The following is an 18394-nucleotide window of genomic DNA, read 5'->3' on the forward strand; positions in this document are numbered from 1 at the left end:
ACTTTTGAATGTTTTTATGTTGTTGGATATTTGTCCAATGTTAGTCATTTGCCTTTTAAATTGCCCGTTGGAGACGAATTGTGTTTTTGAATTGAAATCCCGTGTGTGAAAGACCACTCACATATTAAACGTGAAACCAATAAAAGAAAAGTGGAATCAGTGTGTGGTGTTTAAACTAGAAGAGAAAATGGGAATGGAAAGTGCATCATAGAAAGCTTTTATTGTCATTACACAGAGTACAACGATCATGATTGTCCCTCTCTGTATGATGTGTGTTTTGTTAAGTGCCTTCTGATTGACTAGCGAGCAGTCCAGTGTGTGTGTGCGCTACTCAATCAGAACTGCAACAATGGAGCCGTCCTCAATGCTAGGGGGCTGAGAGCCGACAGCTTCCACATCGACCGGTGAGTCCTTAGCTGGTTTGGTGGCTTCCAAATCACCTGGACCTCCATCCTGCTCCTCTACAACCACGTTCCTCAGTTTCCTCTGTCGTGGGTTGTAGTTTTCAGTCCTTTTGTGGATTTGAGCATGTCGACGCAGGTGTGCCTGGGACAAGAAACAAAACTGTGAGGTTAATGCAACTTCTCTTACCCCTGAATTCTATTTGTCAAAGTACATTTTGATTCAATGAATTGATTTTGCTGCATTTCTTTTGTACAGAAGAAGGTTAGGGCCACTGAAGAATAAGAAAACGGTAGCCAATATTCTGAGAAAAGTCAGAATTCTGACTTAACTCATTGCCTGCCATTGACGGCGCTAGACGTCCAAATCATTTTGAGTGAAATAAATATAGTGCCAGTTCTTCAGGCATTCAAACATAAGCAGTCAAAGCAAGTCTTCCCATTTTAACATTTTCCCCCTTAAGATATAGCTTGGTTTTCTCTTTAATAATTGTATCATAGAATATTGTTGATTTCTTCACCCTGGTATGGATGATTGTTGTGTCGCTATATCACGAGATAATCATTATCGTGAGTCTTGTATCACAAATCATATCAGGCGATACCCATTGGGTCTCATCCCTACTATGTTGTCAATAATTTTGATAAAATTAGTGGTTGGTAGTATAACAAGCATTTTTTTTGTGTGTTTCACCACATAGGACGATCCACATAAAACAAGTGTCAAACTCCTCTTACTTGCAGGACATACCAGTTATAGTTTCCTTCGGAGAGCCACTGTTCACTAACTAGGTGTGCCACAATTGATCAACAACAAATCAATTATCCAATGAACAACTTCCGTATTGGCCCGAATATAAGACTGTCTTTTTTGCATTGAAATAAGAATGAAAAAGAGGGGGACGTCTTATATTCGCGGTCTAGACATCATACCCATTCACGACGCTAGATGGCGCCAGATATGATTGAAGCGATGTTCTGGCATGACAGCTCTCAGCTACGCTCCCCATTCACGACGCTAGATGGCGCCAGATACCATTGAAGCGATGTTCTGTCAGATTTGTTTCAAGACTACTGTTACAGTTAGACTTCACTTTGATGGTTAATGCAGTTATTGCAATTTTGTTGTTTTATCACAATAGATTGGTTTATTTAAATTTCAAAAACCAGAAGCCATTCATTTACGAATGTGAGTGCACTTTAGTTTACAAATTTAAATGTTCAGATATTAGATTTGAATGAAGCAAAATAACATGCTTTTTCTCTCAAATATATTGTTATACTTATTTGTTTCGGATGTACTGTAATTATTTTCTGTATATTACCTTGTAATATTTATTGCATCTCACCAGCAACAGATTTATCCTACACTTGGAGTGCAAAAAAATAAACAGATTTGAACTGCTTACCACAGATGTCGACAAAAGTTTTGCCCCGGGACATAAATTACACTTTACATCACAGGTGTCAAACCGATTCCAGAAAGGGCCAAGTGGGTGCAGGTTTGCTTTCCAACCAATGAAGAGGACACCTTTTCACCAATAAGATCTTTTACATATGTAATCAGTTAAACTTTGTCAGGTGCTGCTTGTTTCAGCAGGAAGTTCATTGGTTAAACTCTCTGCGTTGTATCGGTTGGAACAAAATCCAGCACCCACTTGGCCCTTTCTGGAATCGGTTTGACACCTGTGCTTTACATGCACGTTCTTTCCTTTAATTTCGACCAACTTGAAATAGTGTTTATATCTCCACCTCGTAAAGGACAAATTTTCCTCTGAATGCTCTGCCATCATATCCCTCTGCATCTGTTTTGCGTGTGTGTGTTTGCCGCACGCGCTGTTCCGGTTTGTGTGTGCTAGGCTTGAGCGTTTACGTTACAGAATGGGGGATCACGTGAGATTTGACAACAACGCAGCCATATTGGAAGCAGGTCTGGCTCGCGGGACATTAAACTTTAACTTGCATGTTCGATAAAGAGACAAACTCGTTACTAAGGCGAAGAACAGATATGTGATCAAACTTAAGGATGTGAACAATGTTGACCCTTACAAGCAAGCCGAAGACAAATTGACTAAACTCATCAGCGATTCCGAAATTACAAATCACTACAAAGCTACGAACAGTTTTGCTGCGGATGTGTGCAGGACCTGCACATTATGACCCTATCAAACAGCAACTCCATCGTTCTTGCAAAGGTAGGCTATGTGTGTTTACTATTTTCATTGCCATGAACCTGAACGCACCCCAAGTCTTGGATGACAAATAAACAGAGCAGAGTAGACTCGCTATGGCTGGTAGTTTCTTCAATTTATTCAAAGTAAATAACGCACCACTTTTGACCGTCTGTAACGGTAACGGCGGAAAAAAATAATTACCCCGTTACTGATAAAATAACGCCGTTATGTAACGGCGTTATTCCCAACACTGATGAGGACACACCAGAACAGTGTCATAAAATCCTCAATGAATCAAAAATCAATCTCCCGGTCGCCTGCAGATGGATTAAACAACATTTCTGTTTCCAGCTGCTGTGTGAAGGATGAATAGTAATAAGGTAATGAATCCAGTTGTGGCTAAACAATAGCATACGACAGTTAGCAACCGTGTGGCTAAACCCTCCAACCCTATCCGAACTCGTTAGCGCTGATGAGTTCGATTGAGGGGGAAGGGGCGTCATGCCAGCGAATGAAAGCCGGGCCAATGTTTATTCTATATAGCTATATATTTTCTTTCCTCCTGAGAGAAAACATTTTGTCTCTTGTTGCTCTGCCATCTTTGCAGCATTCGCGCGAATGCGTTTGCATTGACATCCGTCTTTATAATGAACGGGGAAAGGGGGAAGTGACATATACCGTAAAGCAGTCAGCACACTTCTAGTTTTTTTTTTGTTTTGTTTTTTGTGCGGCAGGGTTCCTGCCACCCTCCTCAAAGTTATTTAATGTCGGTGAAAGCGATACAGACACCCTCAAGATATAAGAGAGGTGTCATTCAACTAGTTGTCAGTCGACATATTATCACAAACGTTATGAAAATATTTTAGAAAGGTTGAAAAGTTAATGTTTCTTTAAGCTAAACAGGGATTACACAGTAAATATTCGTCCTCATTCATTTAAAAAAAATTTTTTTTCATTAAAAAAAAAACTAATGGAAACTGGAAAATATTATGTATGAATTAATATTTTTTTTAAATGTGTTTTTATTTCAATATAGAGAATAAAACAAATATCATTTGGTTTTTGTAGTCCTCAAATTTTCTTTGAGGACTTAAACCGTTTGAAATTACCCACAACACCACCAACAAAGTGTAAACGTAAAAGGAGCTCCGGGCCGCTGCGTCTGTGCGCGCCGCCATTTCAGTTTTGCTATGTCTACGATACATAGCAAAAACTCTGAACTGGTTTGCATTGTTGCAGTATGTCACCCACTACTTCCTCCTCCCTTACCCTTACCCTTGCCTATTGGTTGACAACCAGTTTACTTGATTATACTTGATTAACTCATCTGGGTTTTGCACTGACTTATAACTGTTCTTATCAGGTATATTTTTGCTCTGCACTTTAGCACTGACATGACTTTATGCTGCTGTGGAATCTTTTTTTTACTTATGTCTAATACTGTGTCAATGTTTACACTTGGTACTTAAGGATATTTATTATATGGGTTTTGCACTTTACCAACTTAGTTGTATGGATGCTCCAAACAAAGTTTCGTTGTGCTTTTTGCAACAATGACAATAAATATTCTGAATCTGAATCTGAGGACTTAAGAAATTTTATTTTACCAAGAAACATGAACTCGATCCACGCGAAATGACGTGGGGGTCCAGATCTGGCCCCCAGGCCGCGGGTTTGACACGGGTGACCTAAGACATCTTGAGCTTGCTTTTTTGGGGAAACATAAAATACCTGCCGGGTGAACTTGTAGCCACAGTCGGCGCACTCGAACTTCCTCATTCCCTTATGACGACGAAGATGGACTCGTAGTTGTTCTTTGGCTAGCGAAGGGCGCAGTCAAAGCTCAGACTTGCTTGTTTTTCATGACAATTTGCTTCTGGGCGGCGTTCTTACCTTTAAAAGTCTTATTACATATATCGCAGCAGTGGGGGCGACCCTCCTCGTGCTTGCAAGCCTTGTGGCGAAGAAGGGCACCCTTCTCTGTGAAGCGTTGCTCGCATATATCGCAGGGGAAGGGCCGCTCGCCCGTGTGTGTCCGATTGTGTTTTTCGAGGCTCCCTACCATCAGAGGTAAACCAGGTGTTATTGCCACGAAAATAAAGATTTTAGTGTCAATCGGACGGCTCTAACCTTGTGTACGGAAGGTTTTGCCACACAGGTGACACTGGTAGGGTCTTTCGCCGCTATGCACACGCAGGTGCATGGTAAGGTTGTTTTTCTGGGAGAACGCGTGGCCGCAGATGCTGCAAAGGAAGGGGCGCTCGTTTCTGTAAGAAAGACAGCATTATATTTAGTTTAGGTTTGGGTTACATAAGGATATCACTGCCTTGGATGTATAAATTCACCAAATGGAATCACACACTTTTAACTGGAATGTGTTTAAGAAGGTCTTGCCTGGTTAATAAGCATGTAAATAAACAGTTTCATTATTGGACCATACAAAATTTGTCAATATTACAAAGTCTGTCATCATCTGTATCAAAGCCCTTGCAGTGGCGCCCCCAAGGGGTGGCCACGGCCACCCCTATAAATTTGTTGGCCACCCCGCTTGCCAGTATATCGTTAGATTGTTGTAGCATCAGTTATGCATTTAATCACAAATGCAAATCTGCCAGCACCTGCTTTTCCCCAGTAATTATTTTGTTTTGTTAAATGTACACCTTTTGCCTAATATATACATAACACAATAAAACAGAATTGTTGTGGAACTCAAAATGTTGACTGGACAGTTACGGACTATGCACATTAAATCATTAGTAACATCAAATATTACACAATACACCAAAGTATATCAGTAGTCGTGTCCTTAAGTCTTTCTGATAGTTTTCCCCTGACCTTTTGACTGCAATAATATAATGAAAACCTGAAATTATGTTTTTGTAGTTCTGGTGTGCCACCCCAAGATTTTAAGTGGCCCCATCTGGCCACCCCTATGAAAAATTTCTGGAGGCGCCACTGAGCCCTTGATTCAATTTAATAATCATTTAATTTAATAATTTACACATTTATCACAATCAGAGGCATTTCACCTAAACTTCTAAAAATACAATGCAATTTTGATTTTTATGACAATTTTATTGCTGAAATGTTTGAGACATTTGATTTTACAGCTTGATTGTGCTTAGCCATTCAATACATAAGTCCAGATTTAATTTATTGTTGTCCCCTCTTAGCCCTTAAATACCTGCAACATGAAGCAATTATCAGAGAATCCCAGAATTTGAAAAATAAGGTCGTAATGAAACCTTTTTTTCACATTTGTAAAAAGAAAAGTCAAAATGAATATGTGTAATAAACGCTGTAATATCTATAACTCTTGCTAAATCCTGGTTTTTTTCTCATGGAACCTCCAGAGTGTTTACTTGCTTCCGTCATTTTTTTTTTTTTCTTCAAAATGAAATGTCAAAATTCTGAATTAGTCTCAAAATCATGGAATTTTAGGTGTATCAAATGTGATACATTTGGCAATAGAGTAGGGCTGCAGCTATCGATTATTTTAGTGGTCGATTAATCGATAAACTAGTTAGTTCGAATAATCGAGTAATCGCAGAAGGAACATAAAAACTTAAAATACCTGAGCTGAGCCTCAAACGGTATTATAAAATAAATAAATAAATAAGGATCGATGTACAACAAATGTACAATTGGCTGACTTACATAGTATTTTATAGCATTTAAGCTAGCTGACTTTTGCTAACTTTTTTTGTTGTTGTTTACAATGCTCTTAACAAATGGTTCAGACACATATTTCCACAAAAAAAATGGCTAGATATACCTGTAAACAAAATTACGAATGCATTAAAAAAATTTAGCTCAAACAAAAACCTAGCTTATGTTGGTCTTAACAGGGAGCAGCTGGATTGGGCCATGTGAAATGAGGCATACTAAAGGGCAGTGTAGCCACCTAAATCAATAAAACTAAATGCAAACACTTACAAAACAAACCATTAAAACGCCACTTTAATTAAACAAATACTCGAAGCAGCAAAATTTAAATCGAATCTTTTTTTTCTAATCGAATACTCGAGTTAATCGATTAATCGTTGCAGCACTACAATAAAGGGCTAGTTATTGCATGGAATTCTAGCTTGTACATGGTATTAATGATAAACAGATGCAGTGCATTAATTTGCATTTGAGATCCGGAAAGAGTTTGTACATTCTAAATTGAGCATTTGTCACTGTAGGTAGTGGAAGTTGATCATGATCATGCACCGTATAAAAAAAAAAAAAAAAATTTAAAAAGTCATCATAACACGAAAAGTCAACCTCTATCACTTATACAGTGGAACCTTTACCTACCAAAATAATTGGAAAGTAGTTTCGTAACTTGAAAATTCTGGAAGTAGAGACACGTTTTCCATGTAACAGTTCTAATCCGTTCCAAGCCCCCCAAAATTCAGACATAAAAATGCATAAAAATGCATCGAAACATTATATTACCTCTCGCAATAAACCGCTGTGTTTTCCTGCGTCAATGTGTTCTGCTATGTCTAACATGTCCATTATCAAATCCGGAGAAAGCTCATGCAGAACCTCAGCAATCGCTGCCATGCTGGGAAGGAAGGAGCACCAGCTTGACTCCAGAGCCCACATAGAGCCCACATAGCTCACACCTGCCCACCGAGTTTGATGAGCCAATGATGGACAAAAATTATTTCATGGGGTACAAGTGGAACAAGAGTGCAAGGATGAAATTAATATAAAGTGAAATAAATATTTATTTATTTATTTAGCTAAATAAATGTTGAAATAAATAGATACCGGTATATGGCGGAAAACACTCAGGTGACTTGAAGTCCCGCTCTGAGACCCCCAATTTAGCTTTAACTTTCAAAATTGTCCGACATGCACGTGTGATACATCATTGGAAAGCTTAAAATCTCAATTTTCTGGGGGAAGAAAAATTTTGAACAGAAGGGCATTTAATTTTTTTTTTTTTTTTTTTAAAACAGCAAAACCCTATCTGGAGGTGAGAGCACACGAGAGCGGAATTACAGACGCCATGACTTTAACAAGACATTATCGCCTAGTTACCTTGTTTCGATCTAAACACTCCATGTAGCATGTATCACTGAGTGTCAAGACACAGCTGTGAATGGCCACAGCTGGATTTTTGGGGGATTTTATGGGTGAAACATGGTCATATAACAAGATGCAGTTGCGATGCAGAAATCGCAGACATCAAGGAGTAGTCGAGATTTTCTTGTTTATATATTTACCTTTTTAAACATTTTTTTCCAATTTTTCGTTTGGATCGATTATCATCTAACATATCGGAAAAAATGCGACAGAAACAAAAAAATACAATTAAGCGATAGTTATGAGATAAATATCCGTGACTTTTTTATAGACACCATTTTTTCATTGTGACGTCATTTGTTTAAATAGTTAAAATAGTTTAGTTTATATTTTTATTTATATTATTATTATTATTATTATTACTATTATTATTATATATTTTTTTTATTTAATAGTTTTAATAGTTTAAAATATGCGAGTGAATAATTTTTTAAAGTCGTTTTTCTGTTTTAAATGAAATATTAGACATCATTTAATGATTCTAAGCTAAAAATGACAGACATTTTGAATAATAAATAGAATTAATTAAAAGCGGTTGCGCGATGTCTGTAAACTGGGGTTTCCAGGGTAAAACGGACAAATTAAAAATAGTTCGGGGTCTTAATGAGCCATGAATCTGCTATGGCAGCATATAGACATATTGTTCTATCAAATACAACAGTTGTTTTGGCTTAAAATACAGCAGTTTTTTTTTTAAAGAGTGGCAAGAGCAGAATCTGCTTTTTCAGTCTTGTCTGTGTTTTCCGCCATATATATTGGAATAAATAAACAAATGTTGAAATAAATAAATAAATATGGAAATAAATGTTGAAATAATTTAATAAAAATTAAAATAAGTAAATGAAATTTTTAATAAATGAATATAAATTGAAATACATAAAGTCTAAAATAATTATGAATTTAAATAAATAAATAGATATTGAAATAAATATTGTAATACACAAATTAAAATTGAAGCATGTTAATAACACATTTAAAAATTTATTTGAATGTGCATTTATTTATTTAATTTTTGCCCTCCTGGTCCCCCATAAATCACATCCTCTCTGGACGAGCACTGAACACAGAGAATAATACGTGGGGGGGAATGAGATGTTGCTTACCTGTGAATAGCCTTGATGTGCATATGCAGGCCATTGCGAGTGGACGCTCGATGGCCACACTCTTCGCACACGAAGGGCTTTTCCCCAAGGTGTTTGGCAGCTTCGTGCACACGCAGCTCGTGGCGCGTCCAGAAGGTTTTGGGGCACTGTGGACACTGACAAAGAGACGTCCTTTTTTTTTTCAACGAAAACACTTCAGTTACGACCCAAATATTTTTTTATACAGTGGTGCATATCTAAATGATGCTAGACTTGCATTACAAAGGTTATATCCAAGCTGTGCATTTCAAATGCAGTCACTTTGGCAGATATCTGATACATATTGGGGTTTTATTCATATTTTCCTTTTTATTCTTTCTCACACTTCAAATGGATTTGACGTCTAAAGCCTTAAAATGGAGGCAATGAGTTATAGCCTGGGCTTTTTCTTTTTATTCAATGGAACTAACAACCACTCACAGCGTGTGGTTTAGGATGACCATGGACCTTCATCATGTGACACATCAGGTGTTTTTTGTACATGAATTGTTCGGCACATTCTTTACACTGTGGAAAGAAACAACAACATATCAAAGATGAGCAATCTTGTCATCATTCTATTTCACTTTGACGTTGGATCTACCTTGTAGGGCAGCTCTTCCGCATGTGAGTCGACAACGTGCGCACGCAACTCCTGTTTCCCTTTAAATGACGCTGAACACGTCTGACACGTGAATGTCTGAAATGAGAATAAATGTCACTAAATTCTCCAACTGAACATACAAATAGAATGCCGACAACTACTTTGGCGGGTGTAATTATTAAAATGAACTGCACAATGTTTGCATACAAGTGCCACTAAATTATATTTTATTTAAGTTGCAATTCCTGGTGATAATATATTTCCAAAATTTATAGAGGAGCCTCCAACATCAAACATGTTTGATAATTTTATATACAGTGGGGCAAATAAGTATTTAGTCAACCACTAATTGTGCAAGTTCTCCCACTTGAAAATATTAGAGAGGCCTGTAATTGTCAACATGGGTAAACCTCAACCATGAGAGACAGAATGTGGGGAAAAAAACAGAAAATCACATTGTTTGATTTTTTTCTTAAGAATTTATTTGCAAATCATGGTGGAAAATAAGTATTTGGTCAATACCAAAAGTTCATCTCAACACTTTGTTATGTACCTATTGTTGGCAATAACAGAGGCCAAACGTTTTCTGTAACTCTTCACAAGCTTTTCACACAGTTGCTGGTACTTTGGACCATTCCTCCATGCAGATCTCTAGAGCAGTGATGTTTTGGGGCTGTCGTTGGGCAACACGGACTTTCAACTCCCTCCAAAGATTGTCTATGGGGTTGAGATCTGGAGACTTGCTAGGCCACTCCAGGACCTTGAAATGCTTCTTACGAAGCCACTCCTTTGTTGCCCTGGCTGTGTGTTTGGGATCAAAGTCATGCTGAAAGACCCAGCCACGTCTCATCTTCAATGCCCTTGCTGATGGAAGGAGATTTTCACTCAAAATCTCTCGATACATGGCCCCATTCATTCTTTCCTTTGCACAGATCAGTCGTCCTGGTCCCTTTGCAGAAAAACAGCACCAAAGCATGATGTTTCCACCCCCATGCTTCACAGTGGGTATGGTGTTCTTCGGCTGCAATTCAGTATTCTTTCTCCTCCAAACACGAGAACCTGTGTTTCTACCAAAAAGTTCTATTTTGGTTTCATCTGACCATAACACATTCTCCCAGTCCTCTTCTGGATCATCCAAATGCTCTCTAGCGAACCGCAGACGGGCCTGGACGTGTACTGGCTTTAGCAGGGGGACACGTCTGGCAGTGCAGGATTTGATTTACTGATAGCAGCCTTTGTTACTGCGGTCCCAGCTCTCTGTAGGTCATTCACTAGGTCACCCGTGTGGTTCCGGGATTTTTGTTCACCGTTCTTGTTACCATTTTGATGCCACGGGGTGAGATCTTGCATGCAGCCCCAGATCGAGTGAGATTATCAGTGGTCTTGTATGTCTTCCATTTTGTAATAATTGCTTCCACAGTTGATTTCTTTATACCAAGCATTTTACCTATTGCAGATTCAGTCTTCCCAGCCTGGTGCAGGTCCAAAATTTTGTCTCTGGTGTCCTTCGACAGCTCTTTGGCCTTGGCCATTGTGGAGTTTGGAGTGTTACTGACCGAGGTTGTGGACAGGTGTCTTTTAAATCGATAATGAGTTAATACAGGTGCCATAAATACAGGTAACAAGTGGAACCTCGTTAGACCTCGTTAGAAGAAGTTAGACCTCTTTGACAGCCAGAAATCTTGCTTGTCTGTAGGTGACCAAATACTTATTTTCCACTCTAATTTGGAAATAAATTATTTAAAAATCAAACAATGTGATTTCCCTTTTTTTCCACATTCTGTCTCTCGTGGTTGAGGTTTACTCATGTTGACAATTACAGGCCTCTCTAATCTTTTCAAGTAGGAGAACTTGCACAATTGGTGGTTGACTAAATACTTATTTGCCCCACTGTATTCATTTTTCCTTCTCTTGTTCGTCTAATCCAGAGGTGGGCAAACTATTCCACAAAGGGCTGCAGTGGGTGCGGGTTTTTGTTCATACCCATCATGAGGACAGCCTTTCACCAATCTGGTTTCTTACAAGTGCAATCAGTTGATTGCAGTCAGGTGCTTCTTGCTTCCACTGAAACCTCATTGGTTAAACTGTCTGTGCTAAATCAGCTGGAACAAACACCAGGACCCACTGCGGCCCTCGAGGAACGGTTTGCCCACCCCTGGTCTAATCATTTGCTGTTTAGATGAAGCTGTACCTGTGAGCAATTAGCTATTAACTCTTAAAGAGACAGAAAACATGTGCATCCCAGCGGAAAGAATCTTGTTTAACTTATTGCCTGCTACTGACAACGATAGAGAATTTAAACTGGAATGACTGGCTGCGAATGCTAAATTGAAAAGTGACAGAATTACATTTTTCGGATATGTAATAGTGGAGAAAACGTACATAAAAGCGAGGATTTCCAGGAAGTGGCAGGCATTTTATACATGATGAGCAGTTGTCCTCACCTGTTTTGCAGCACAGTGTCTGAGCTCATGTATTAAAAGATTCTCTTTTCTGAAGTAGTGCTTTCCGCATTTGTGGCAACCAAATGGTTTCTCGCCTGTATGACGTCTTTGAAGCACACAAACAATATTAGAAAAGAATTGCTCTCAATAGCAACATGAGGAGGTTTAAGGAATGGCACGTACCTGTTGTGCACTTTCAGGTAATATTTGCTCTTGAAGACTTTATGACAGACAGGACAGCGCACAGAGTTTTCAGATTCTGCCTCTGCCGCTTCTCCATCCTCACTTTCGTGCAAGCTGCCTCGTTGGTGGAGAGCTCTCGGCATAGATGTTGCCTCGGGATTGGATTTGAGGGTGGGGACGTAATCCTCATCAGAGTCGTGGACGGGCGTCTCCAAATGGAGGCTTTTGTCTGGATTTGGTCCTTCCTCATCTACGTTGTTCGGCAATTTGTCAATCTGCAAGTGGTCGAAAGAAATACTTTTGTTTTGGATTTTTCATTGGTTTACGTTTTTTTTTTTTTTTTTTTTTACTTAAGTGTTTTTCCTAAAAATCACTTCAACATTTGGTCCAGCCCACCATGCAACTCTAAAAAGAAAACATTTTTACGCTATCATTTCCTGATATTGTTTAACAATCACCTTTTGTTTGCATTCTAGATTCTGTTAAGACAAGTTTATCCAGTGGCCGTGAAGTAGGGTGCTGCAGCACCTCCTGGTGTTGGGGAGGGAAAAAAAGTGTTTTGGTAGATTTTTTTGGAGGGGGGAGGGGAGTGGAAATAAATAACAGAATAAAACATATTGAAATTTAAAACAATAGTTTATTTACCTTTGGGGAATTAATATATATATATATTTTTTTTAATAACATGATCACCACCCGACACCTTGCTTGTTACCGGGTCAAGTTCAATAAGGCGCTATTTATGAAAAGGGGGCATTAAACCGAGTTTTATTGGACCTTTAAGTTTTCAAATGTGTTTGTGTGTCACTGCGCCATCTAGCGGTAAGAACTAGAAATAGAACGCTGCCTTTGTAGTAGCCTAGTAGTAGTACGTAAAGTATCCGGCATGCGTGTGTACTGCCATTGTGCATGCCTTGTATGCAGGGTCTCTGCAGGGTCCAACAAGCCAAATTCAAAACTTTTAGCCATCTTTTTTTAGGAACATAATGAATAAAATTCAAGACCCATTTTACATCGATACCAGCAAAAAACGTACAAAAGATTTGAGGATGAATTGGAGGCCTGGAATTACTTGCACAGTATATGAATTTATTACCAGCTTTCACACTGTGGTACAAATGAGCACTAAGTACTACTAGTAGTTGTAGTAGTAGTGAAGTCGTAACGTAACGTCAGAAGATTTTTAAGACCTTTCAAAACTGTATTTAAGACCTCTTATGAAGGTTTAGGAGAATTTTAGATATTTTAAGGCCTTAAATTCAAATGATCGGATTTTTTATTTTTTAGGACCCCGCAGATACCCCGTTATGGAGAATACGCGTGAGCAGAACCGCCTGCTGTGAGTAACTTCCAGTGCCCCTGAGTTTATCATGTTTTAGCTCCAAAATCATCAGTTTATCAACTTAATTTTCTTGTTCTGTACCTGAACTTGACCAGTTGGATGTTCATTGGCCTGATCCTCATAATTAGCACTTTCTTGGTCTGATAAAGAAAGCGGGGCCTCACTGGGATCACCTTCATCGGAGAACATCCGTCTGGGCTCTTTAACCACTCGGCCAGATCGAGTGATGGCAGTGGCCTTGACGCCATCTATGACACCCTCTGACTCTAACTGGTCTTTGGCAACTGTCAGATTGTTTTGTGAGGTGGAGACATCAGACTTTGTCTTTCTGGGTCTACCCCTCCTTCGTTTGAGATTAGGCACAGTATCCACGGGCTCGTCCCTGAAGCGCTGACACATTGCGAGTGCTTCAGGGACACACAACCTGGATGCTGCACTCTGCACTTTGTCCAACACATTCGGATTGAGTATCATTTCTCCTGTGTAAACAAAGTCCAGCAGCAGCTCGACACCTTCTCTTGAACAATCTTGAAGACAGAACTCCATGCTGGGTGAGGTGGCTTCCGTATTGGCCCCTCGGAAGATTTGACTGAAGCAGGCCAGTACGCTGCGATGGGCTGTGTAGACCGCTCCGTCGGTCACTTTCAGCAGGGCATCACAGAAGCTCCCTGCTGCTCTCTGCTGGTTTAAAGTGGCCAGGACACGCTGTGCGTGGTCAGCTGCACGCATCTCCACTGAAACAGAACAAAAATATGAGTAACTCTTGTGATGCACCGAATTCTTCCTCTCACTTAAAATGGGTTGGATGCCGCACGCTGTCAATGGCAGCGAACGAGTGTACAACCTGTAGTACAGGGGCGACCTCTGGTGCTAGACGATAGTAAGCATTTTGGTGGGCAATCAATTCAAGTGTTCAACAAATTTGGTTGTTAGATCATAGTCATCAGTCACCTGCTTCCACTGTTTTATTTTAATAACGCTCAAATTTTTATGGAAATAAAACTTGACATGTCAAAACACCCAATCAACACCTTACAAAGTATTCAAAACGCTAAACTGTAGGCAGTGGCGGACTTGGCAATTTTGGGGCTCAAGGCGAACATATCCAGGGGCCCTCTTCATGGATCAGGGGTTAAAAAGGTGAGAAGGGTGTGGAGGAAATATGTTCTGGTACAATAGGGCTGTCCTAAACGACAATTTTTCTCCTGATTAGTCAGCCGACTAGTTTTATGATTAGTCGACTAATCTAATAATTTTCTTTCTTTCTTTCTTTTTTTTTTTTTTTTTTTTTATCAATTTAGCAATTAAATTTTTGTTGACGCTTGTTAATTCAAAAAAAACATTTTGGAACACTTAAATTATTTATTAAAGTACAAATAATCATGTAAATAACAATAATTAATCACAAATAAACAATTAGGTTAAATGCGGATAGCATTTACTAGTGCAAAAAAATGAAAAGTAGACAGATTCAGAACACTGACTTTGCCTTTCCAACATTATTCAAAACAATTCTTAAAAAAAAATTATAGCATTATTATTATAGTATACTACTATATATAATAGTAGTATAATAATTATAATGATTATTCATTGCCAATCATATTTGTCATAAAGAGTGTCATTTGAAAGCTATTCTTAGTGTAGAATCTGTATTCTGTAGTATTTACTCTACATATTATAATATTATTTCTGAAGTATATGGGATTAACTCCAGAAATCGTTATTTATATGACGAACATGACATGCTTTCATTTTGAAATGTTCACCGGAGGTACGTTCGCTAAACCGCTAACTGAAAGCTTTACACTCCGTAAAAAAACATTCTTCCTTGTGGTGTCACTGTTAGATTTTTTTTTTTTCGCTAGCAAATGCTGTTAACCAGTTGTTGGGTGTTATTGTATGACTGATTGGAACTGTACTGCATTGTTTCGCCACAGCGTGTGCTGTCGTGTATTTTATGTTCGGTGTGAAGAAGAAGAAAGTTAAAAGAGGCATTAGCGGCCTGTTCTCAACTTCTCCCTCACTGCACTTTGGCTATTATTGAAACACGTTCGCTCATGTGTTCGAAATAAACGATAGTGGACGTGCAAAGTAGCAAGTGAGCTGTAAAATAGCGAGCTTATTGGTGTGAAAAACGCGGGAGAGCTAAGTGAAGCTAACGAACAGCTAAGCGGAGCTAAGCAATGCTAAACGGAGCTAAGCGAAGCTAAATGGCGCGGAATGAAGCTAAGCGACTGATACTCAGTCCGTCGTCGTGGAACAGTCCATTGTAGTGCGTGTGTGGGGGGGAGAGATAATATAAATGGATCATTCAAATTGCTTTCTTTTTTGTTTTGTTATTTATTTGTTTGGTATGCTGACATAATTATACATGACGAATAGTTGGGGGTGCTGCTGGCTCCGGTGGCCCAAGCTCTTGCTCGCTGGGGCAAGGGCAGCTGGTTGGGGGCCTAAGGCGATCGCCTATTTCGCCTGAATAGTAGATCCCCTGTGACTGTAGGTTAACAATTCCCTATATGCTGACCTGTTTTTTTATATACTGTACTGTAGTCTCATTAAAGATGGACCAACTTCAGCTTTCAAAGACCAGTTTGATGTTTAAAACAAAGAAAAGGTCCGGACCGGTTGTAGATGTAGTTAAAAAATAAAAAGATAAAATCTGTACACATGTAAAATACCGCATATCAAAATAGTAATGATTCATGCCCAATTGCATTTATTTTGTATCACTTATTAGTGATGATAATTTTTAGGTACTTAAACGTAAAGGTAACGGTATACTTCAGGACATTTCTTTACTCTAGTAAATGAATAAAAACTAGGGCTGTCAAAATTATCGCGTTAACGGGCGGTCTTTTTTTTTTTTTTTTAATTAATCACGTTAAAATATTTGACGCATTTAACACACATGCCCCGCTCAAACAGATTAAAATGACAGCACAATGTCCACTTGTTACTTGTGTTTTTTTGGTGTTTTGTCGCCCTATGCTGGCGTTTGGGTGTGACTGATTTTATGGGTTTCAGCACCATAAGCAATGTGTAATTATTGACATCAACAATGGCGAGCTACTAGTTTATTTTTTGATTGAAAATCTTACATTTTTATTCAAACGAAAACATTAAGAGGGGTTTTAATATAGAATTTCTATAACTTGTACTAACGTTTATCTTTTAAGAACTACAAATCTTTCTATCACCGGATCGCTTTAACAGAATGTTAATAATGTTAATGCCATCTTGTTGATTTATTGTTATAATAAACAAATACAGTACTTATGTACTGTATGTTGAATGTATATATCTGTCTTGTGTCTTATCTTTCCATTCCAACAATAATTTACAGAAAAATATGGCATATTTTATAGATGGTTTGAATTGTGATTAATTACGATTAATTCATTTTTAAACTGTAATTACCTCGATTAAAAATGTTAATCGTTTGACGGCCCTAATGAAAACATTAATAAATACATTTTAACCAAAATTTGATGCCATAAATATTGTGTGGTTGTTAAATGCTTCGTGGGACAAATTCAAGAAGGAGCCACCTCTCGTTTTTGACAATCTGTGAATACTGAATAACATTTCACCCATTACGGAAAAATACCCACTTTTTTAGTCAAATATTCTATATACAGTAGACTGCAAACCCTTAGCACCTCGACGTTTACGTCCTAGCATGTATTTTCCAGACGCTCCCTTAGCATGGCTGGTACGCGGCAGGAGCTTTTAACTTACCACAGAACCGATGAACTTCAAGGTCGACTTGTAAATATTCGTCAAAAAATCTGCACCCTCTTATGTTTTCTGGCCACTGTGTATCGTATGTTTCCGTAAAAGCACAAATCTAGCTCCGTTTTCCTTGTTTTGCTTCTTGTAGGCCCCTAAAAAAGAGCGGATATGACGTTCAAGTACGCCAAACTCCGGAATAGAACTGCCGGGTTTGTTGAGCATCGGTTTGTAGACTATAAATTCGCTTCGTTTTCTATGCTATATCCGTAATATATTTATACAAAAATCAACCAATTGAGCGTTTGTATCTGAGTTTTATGCTGTCATATTCCTACCATACTGCAACTATGAGTGGTTTTTAGGAAACACGTCCCGTAAATAATATCACTCCGGGAAATTTTATTGTTGGCCACCGGGATTCGGTCGTCTCTGTTGTGCCTACTAGGTACACATGTTAGCTAGCTGGCTAACAACTACTTAACGGGCGGCTCTTAACTAAACATTTGAATTGGTTTAGTAGACGTGAAGGGTTCTGTGTAACTTCTACACTTGTGCATTTTCTTTTTGACGTCGCTGAGGTTCCCTTTGTGTAATGCGATTAACATTTGCTAGTGATGCAAAGTTAGCGAAGTAGCGTTACCTCGCCCGCTAATTTCATTTCGCCTATGGTTCCTGTTTGAAGGTAAATTGATCTAAATCTTATTGGTTGCAAAACGCTGACTTTTTTGTGGTAAAAATGTTCATGGTTGCATTTTACCAAGAAAGAATAATGGTCTTATTTGTTGCCTCTGTACTCGTCCACCAGCCATTCAACAGCGTAATACTGGTATAATGAAGGCTAAGAAAAGCAGTCTTTCAAAAGGCAGCGCTACATCTCAGAAGTGGAAAGATGTGAGGGGTAAAAGATGCAGACCTCCTCCCGTCGTCACGTCGGACCTCAACTCCAGTCCTGTCATGGTCAGGATGATCAAGGAGCACCAGGAGTGCATGAAGAAGAAGCCCACCGTGAAAAGATTGAAGAGCAAGGCAAAACCTGTGTCTGGGAAAACTGTTACACAGACTAAGTCATTCACTAATGGAGACATGGGCCTAGATTCTGACGAATTTCAGGACTGGAAGGAGTACTCCCAATCAGTCCAAGTGAATGGGCTACAGACGCAAGCTGCCACAGAGGATGGTCGTACCCGTCGACTGGATGGGAATTCTCTTCATCAGTGCGCGGAGAGGGATGATCAGAGGAAGCACGCAGTGCTCATCATGCAGAAAGGACAGGTATGCTTCAGGATATTTTAACATCAAGTCCATTTC

At 38.9% G+C, this 18394-nt stretch overlaps 2 protein-coding genes across 3 annotated transcripts in view; one reads left to right on the forward strand and one right to left on the reverse strand.

The window, feature by feature from the left end:
- Positions 1–17276, reverse strand: zbtb48 (zinc finger and BTB domain containing 48). The gene is made up of 11 exons (XM_057829429.1): positions 17093–17276; positions 13433–14085; positions 12010–12284; positions 11827–11932; positions 9383–9478; positions 9220–9306; positions 8761–8915; positions 4706–4842; positions 4469–4633; positions 4307–4395; positions 1–546 (listed from the first exon to the last, which is right to left on the reverse strand). Exons 2-11 carry the CDS (start codon positions 14078–14080, stop codon positions 328–330), a joined length of 1977 nt encoding a protein of 658 aa, XP_057685412.1. The 5' UTR covers positions 14081–14085; positions 17093–17276; the 3' UTR covers positions 1–327.
- The window catches only part of nol9 (nucleolar protein 9), a 12108-nt gene continuing 10983 nt past the window's right edge, over positions 17270–18394 (forward strand). Inside the window, exons 1-2 of one of the 2 annotated variants that reach the window (XM_057829428.1) lie at positions 17270–17310; positions 17892–18358. In XM_057829428.1, the coding sequence (XP_057685411.1) occupies positions 17918–18358 (441 nt within the window). In that variant the 5' untranslated portion in view covers positions 17270–17310; positions 17892–17917. The other variant, XM_057829427.1, reaches the window with a different exon arrangement.

Source organism: Corythoichthys intestinalis, chromosome 2 (genome assembly GCF_030265065.1).
Source record: "Corythoichthys intestinalis isolate RoL2023-P3 chromosome 2, ASM3026506v1, whole genome shotgun sequence".
In the NCBI taxonomy this organism is placed as follows: Eukaryota; Metazoa; Chordata; class Actinopteri; order Syngnathiformes; family Syngnathidae; genus Corythoichthys; species Corythoichthys intestinalis.

Bases quoted from the DNA above. Each gene is read 5' to 3' on its own strand.
- zbtb48 (XM_057829429.1), bottom strand. From the start codon at position 14,080: ATGCGTGCAGCTGACCACGCACAGCGTGTCCTGGCCACTTTAAACCAG. The intron at 8,916-9,219 runs GTGAGTGGTTGT...TCTCTTTGTCAG, and splicing joins GTCATCCTAAACCACACGCT to TGTCCACAGTGCCCCAAAAC. The intron at 4,843-8,760 runs GTAAGCAACATC...TCTTTCTTACAG, and splicing joins CACATCAAGGCTATTCACAG to AAACGAGCGCCCCTTCCTTT.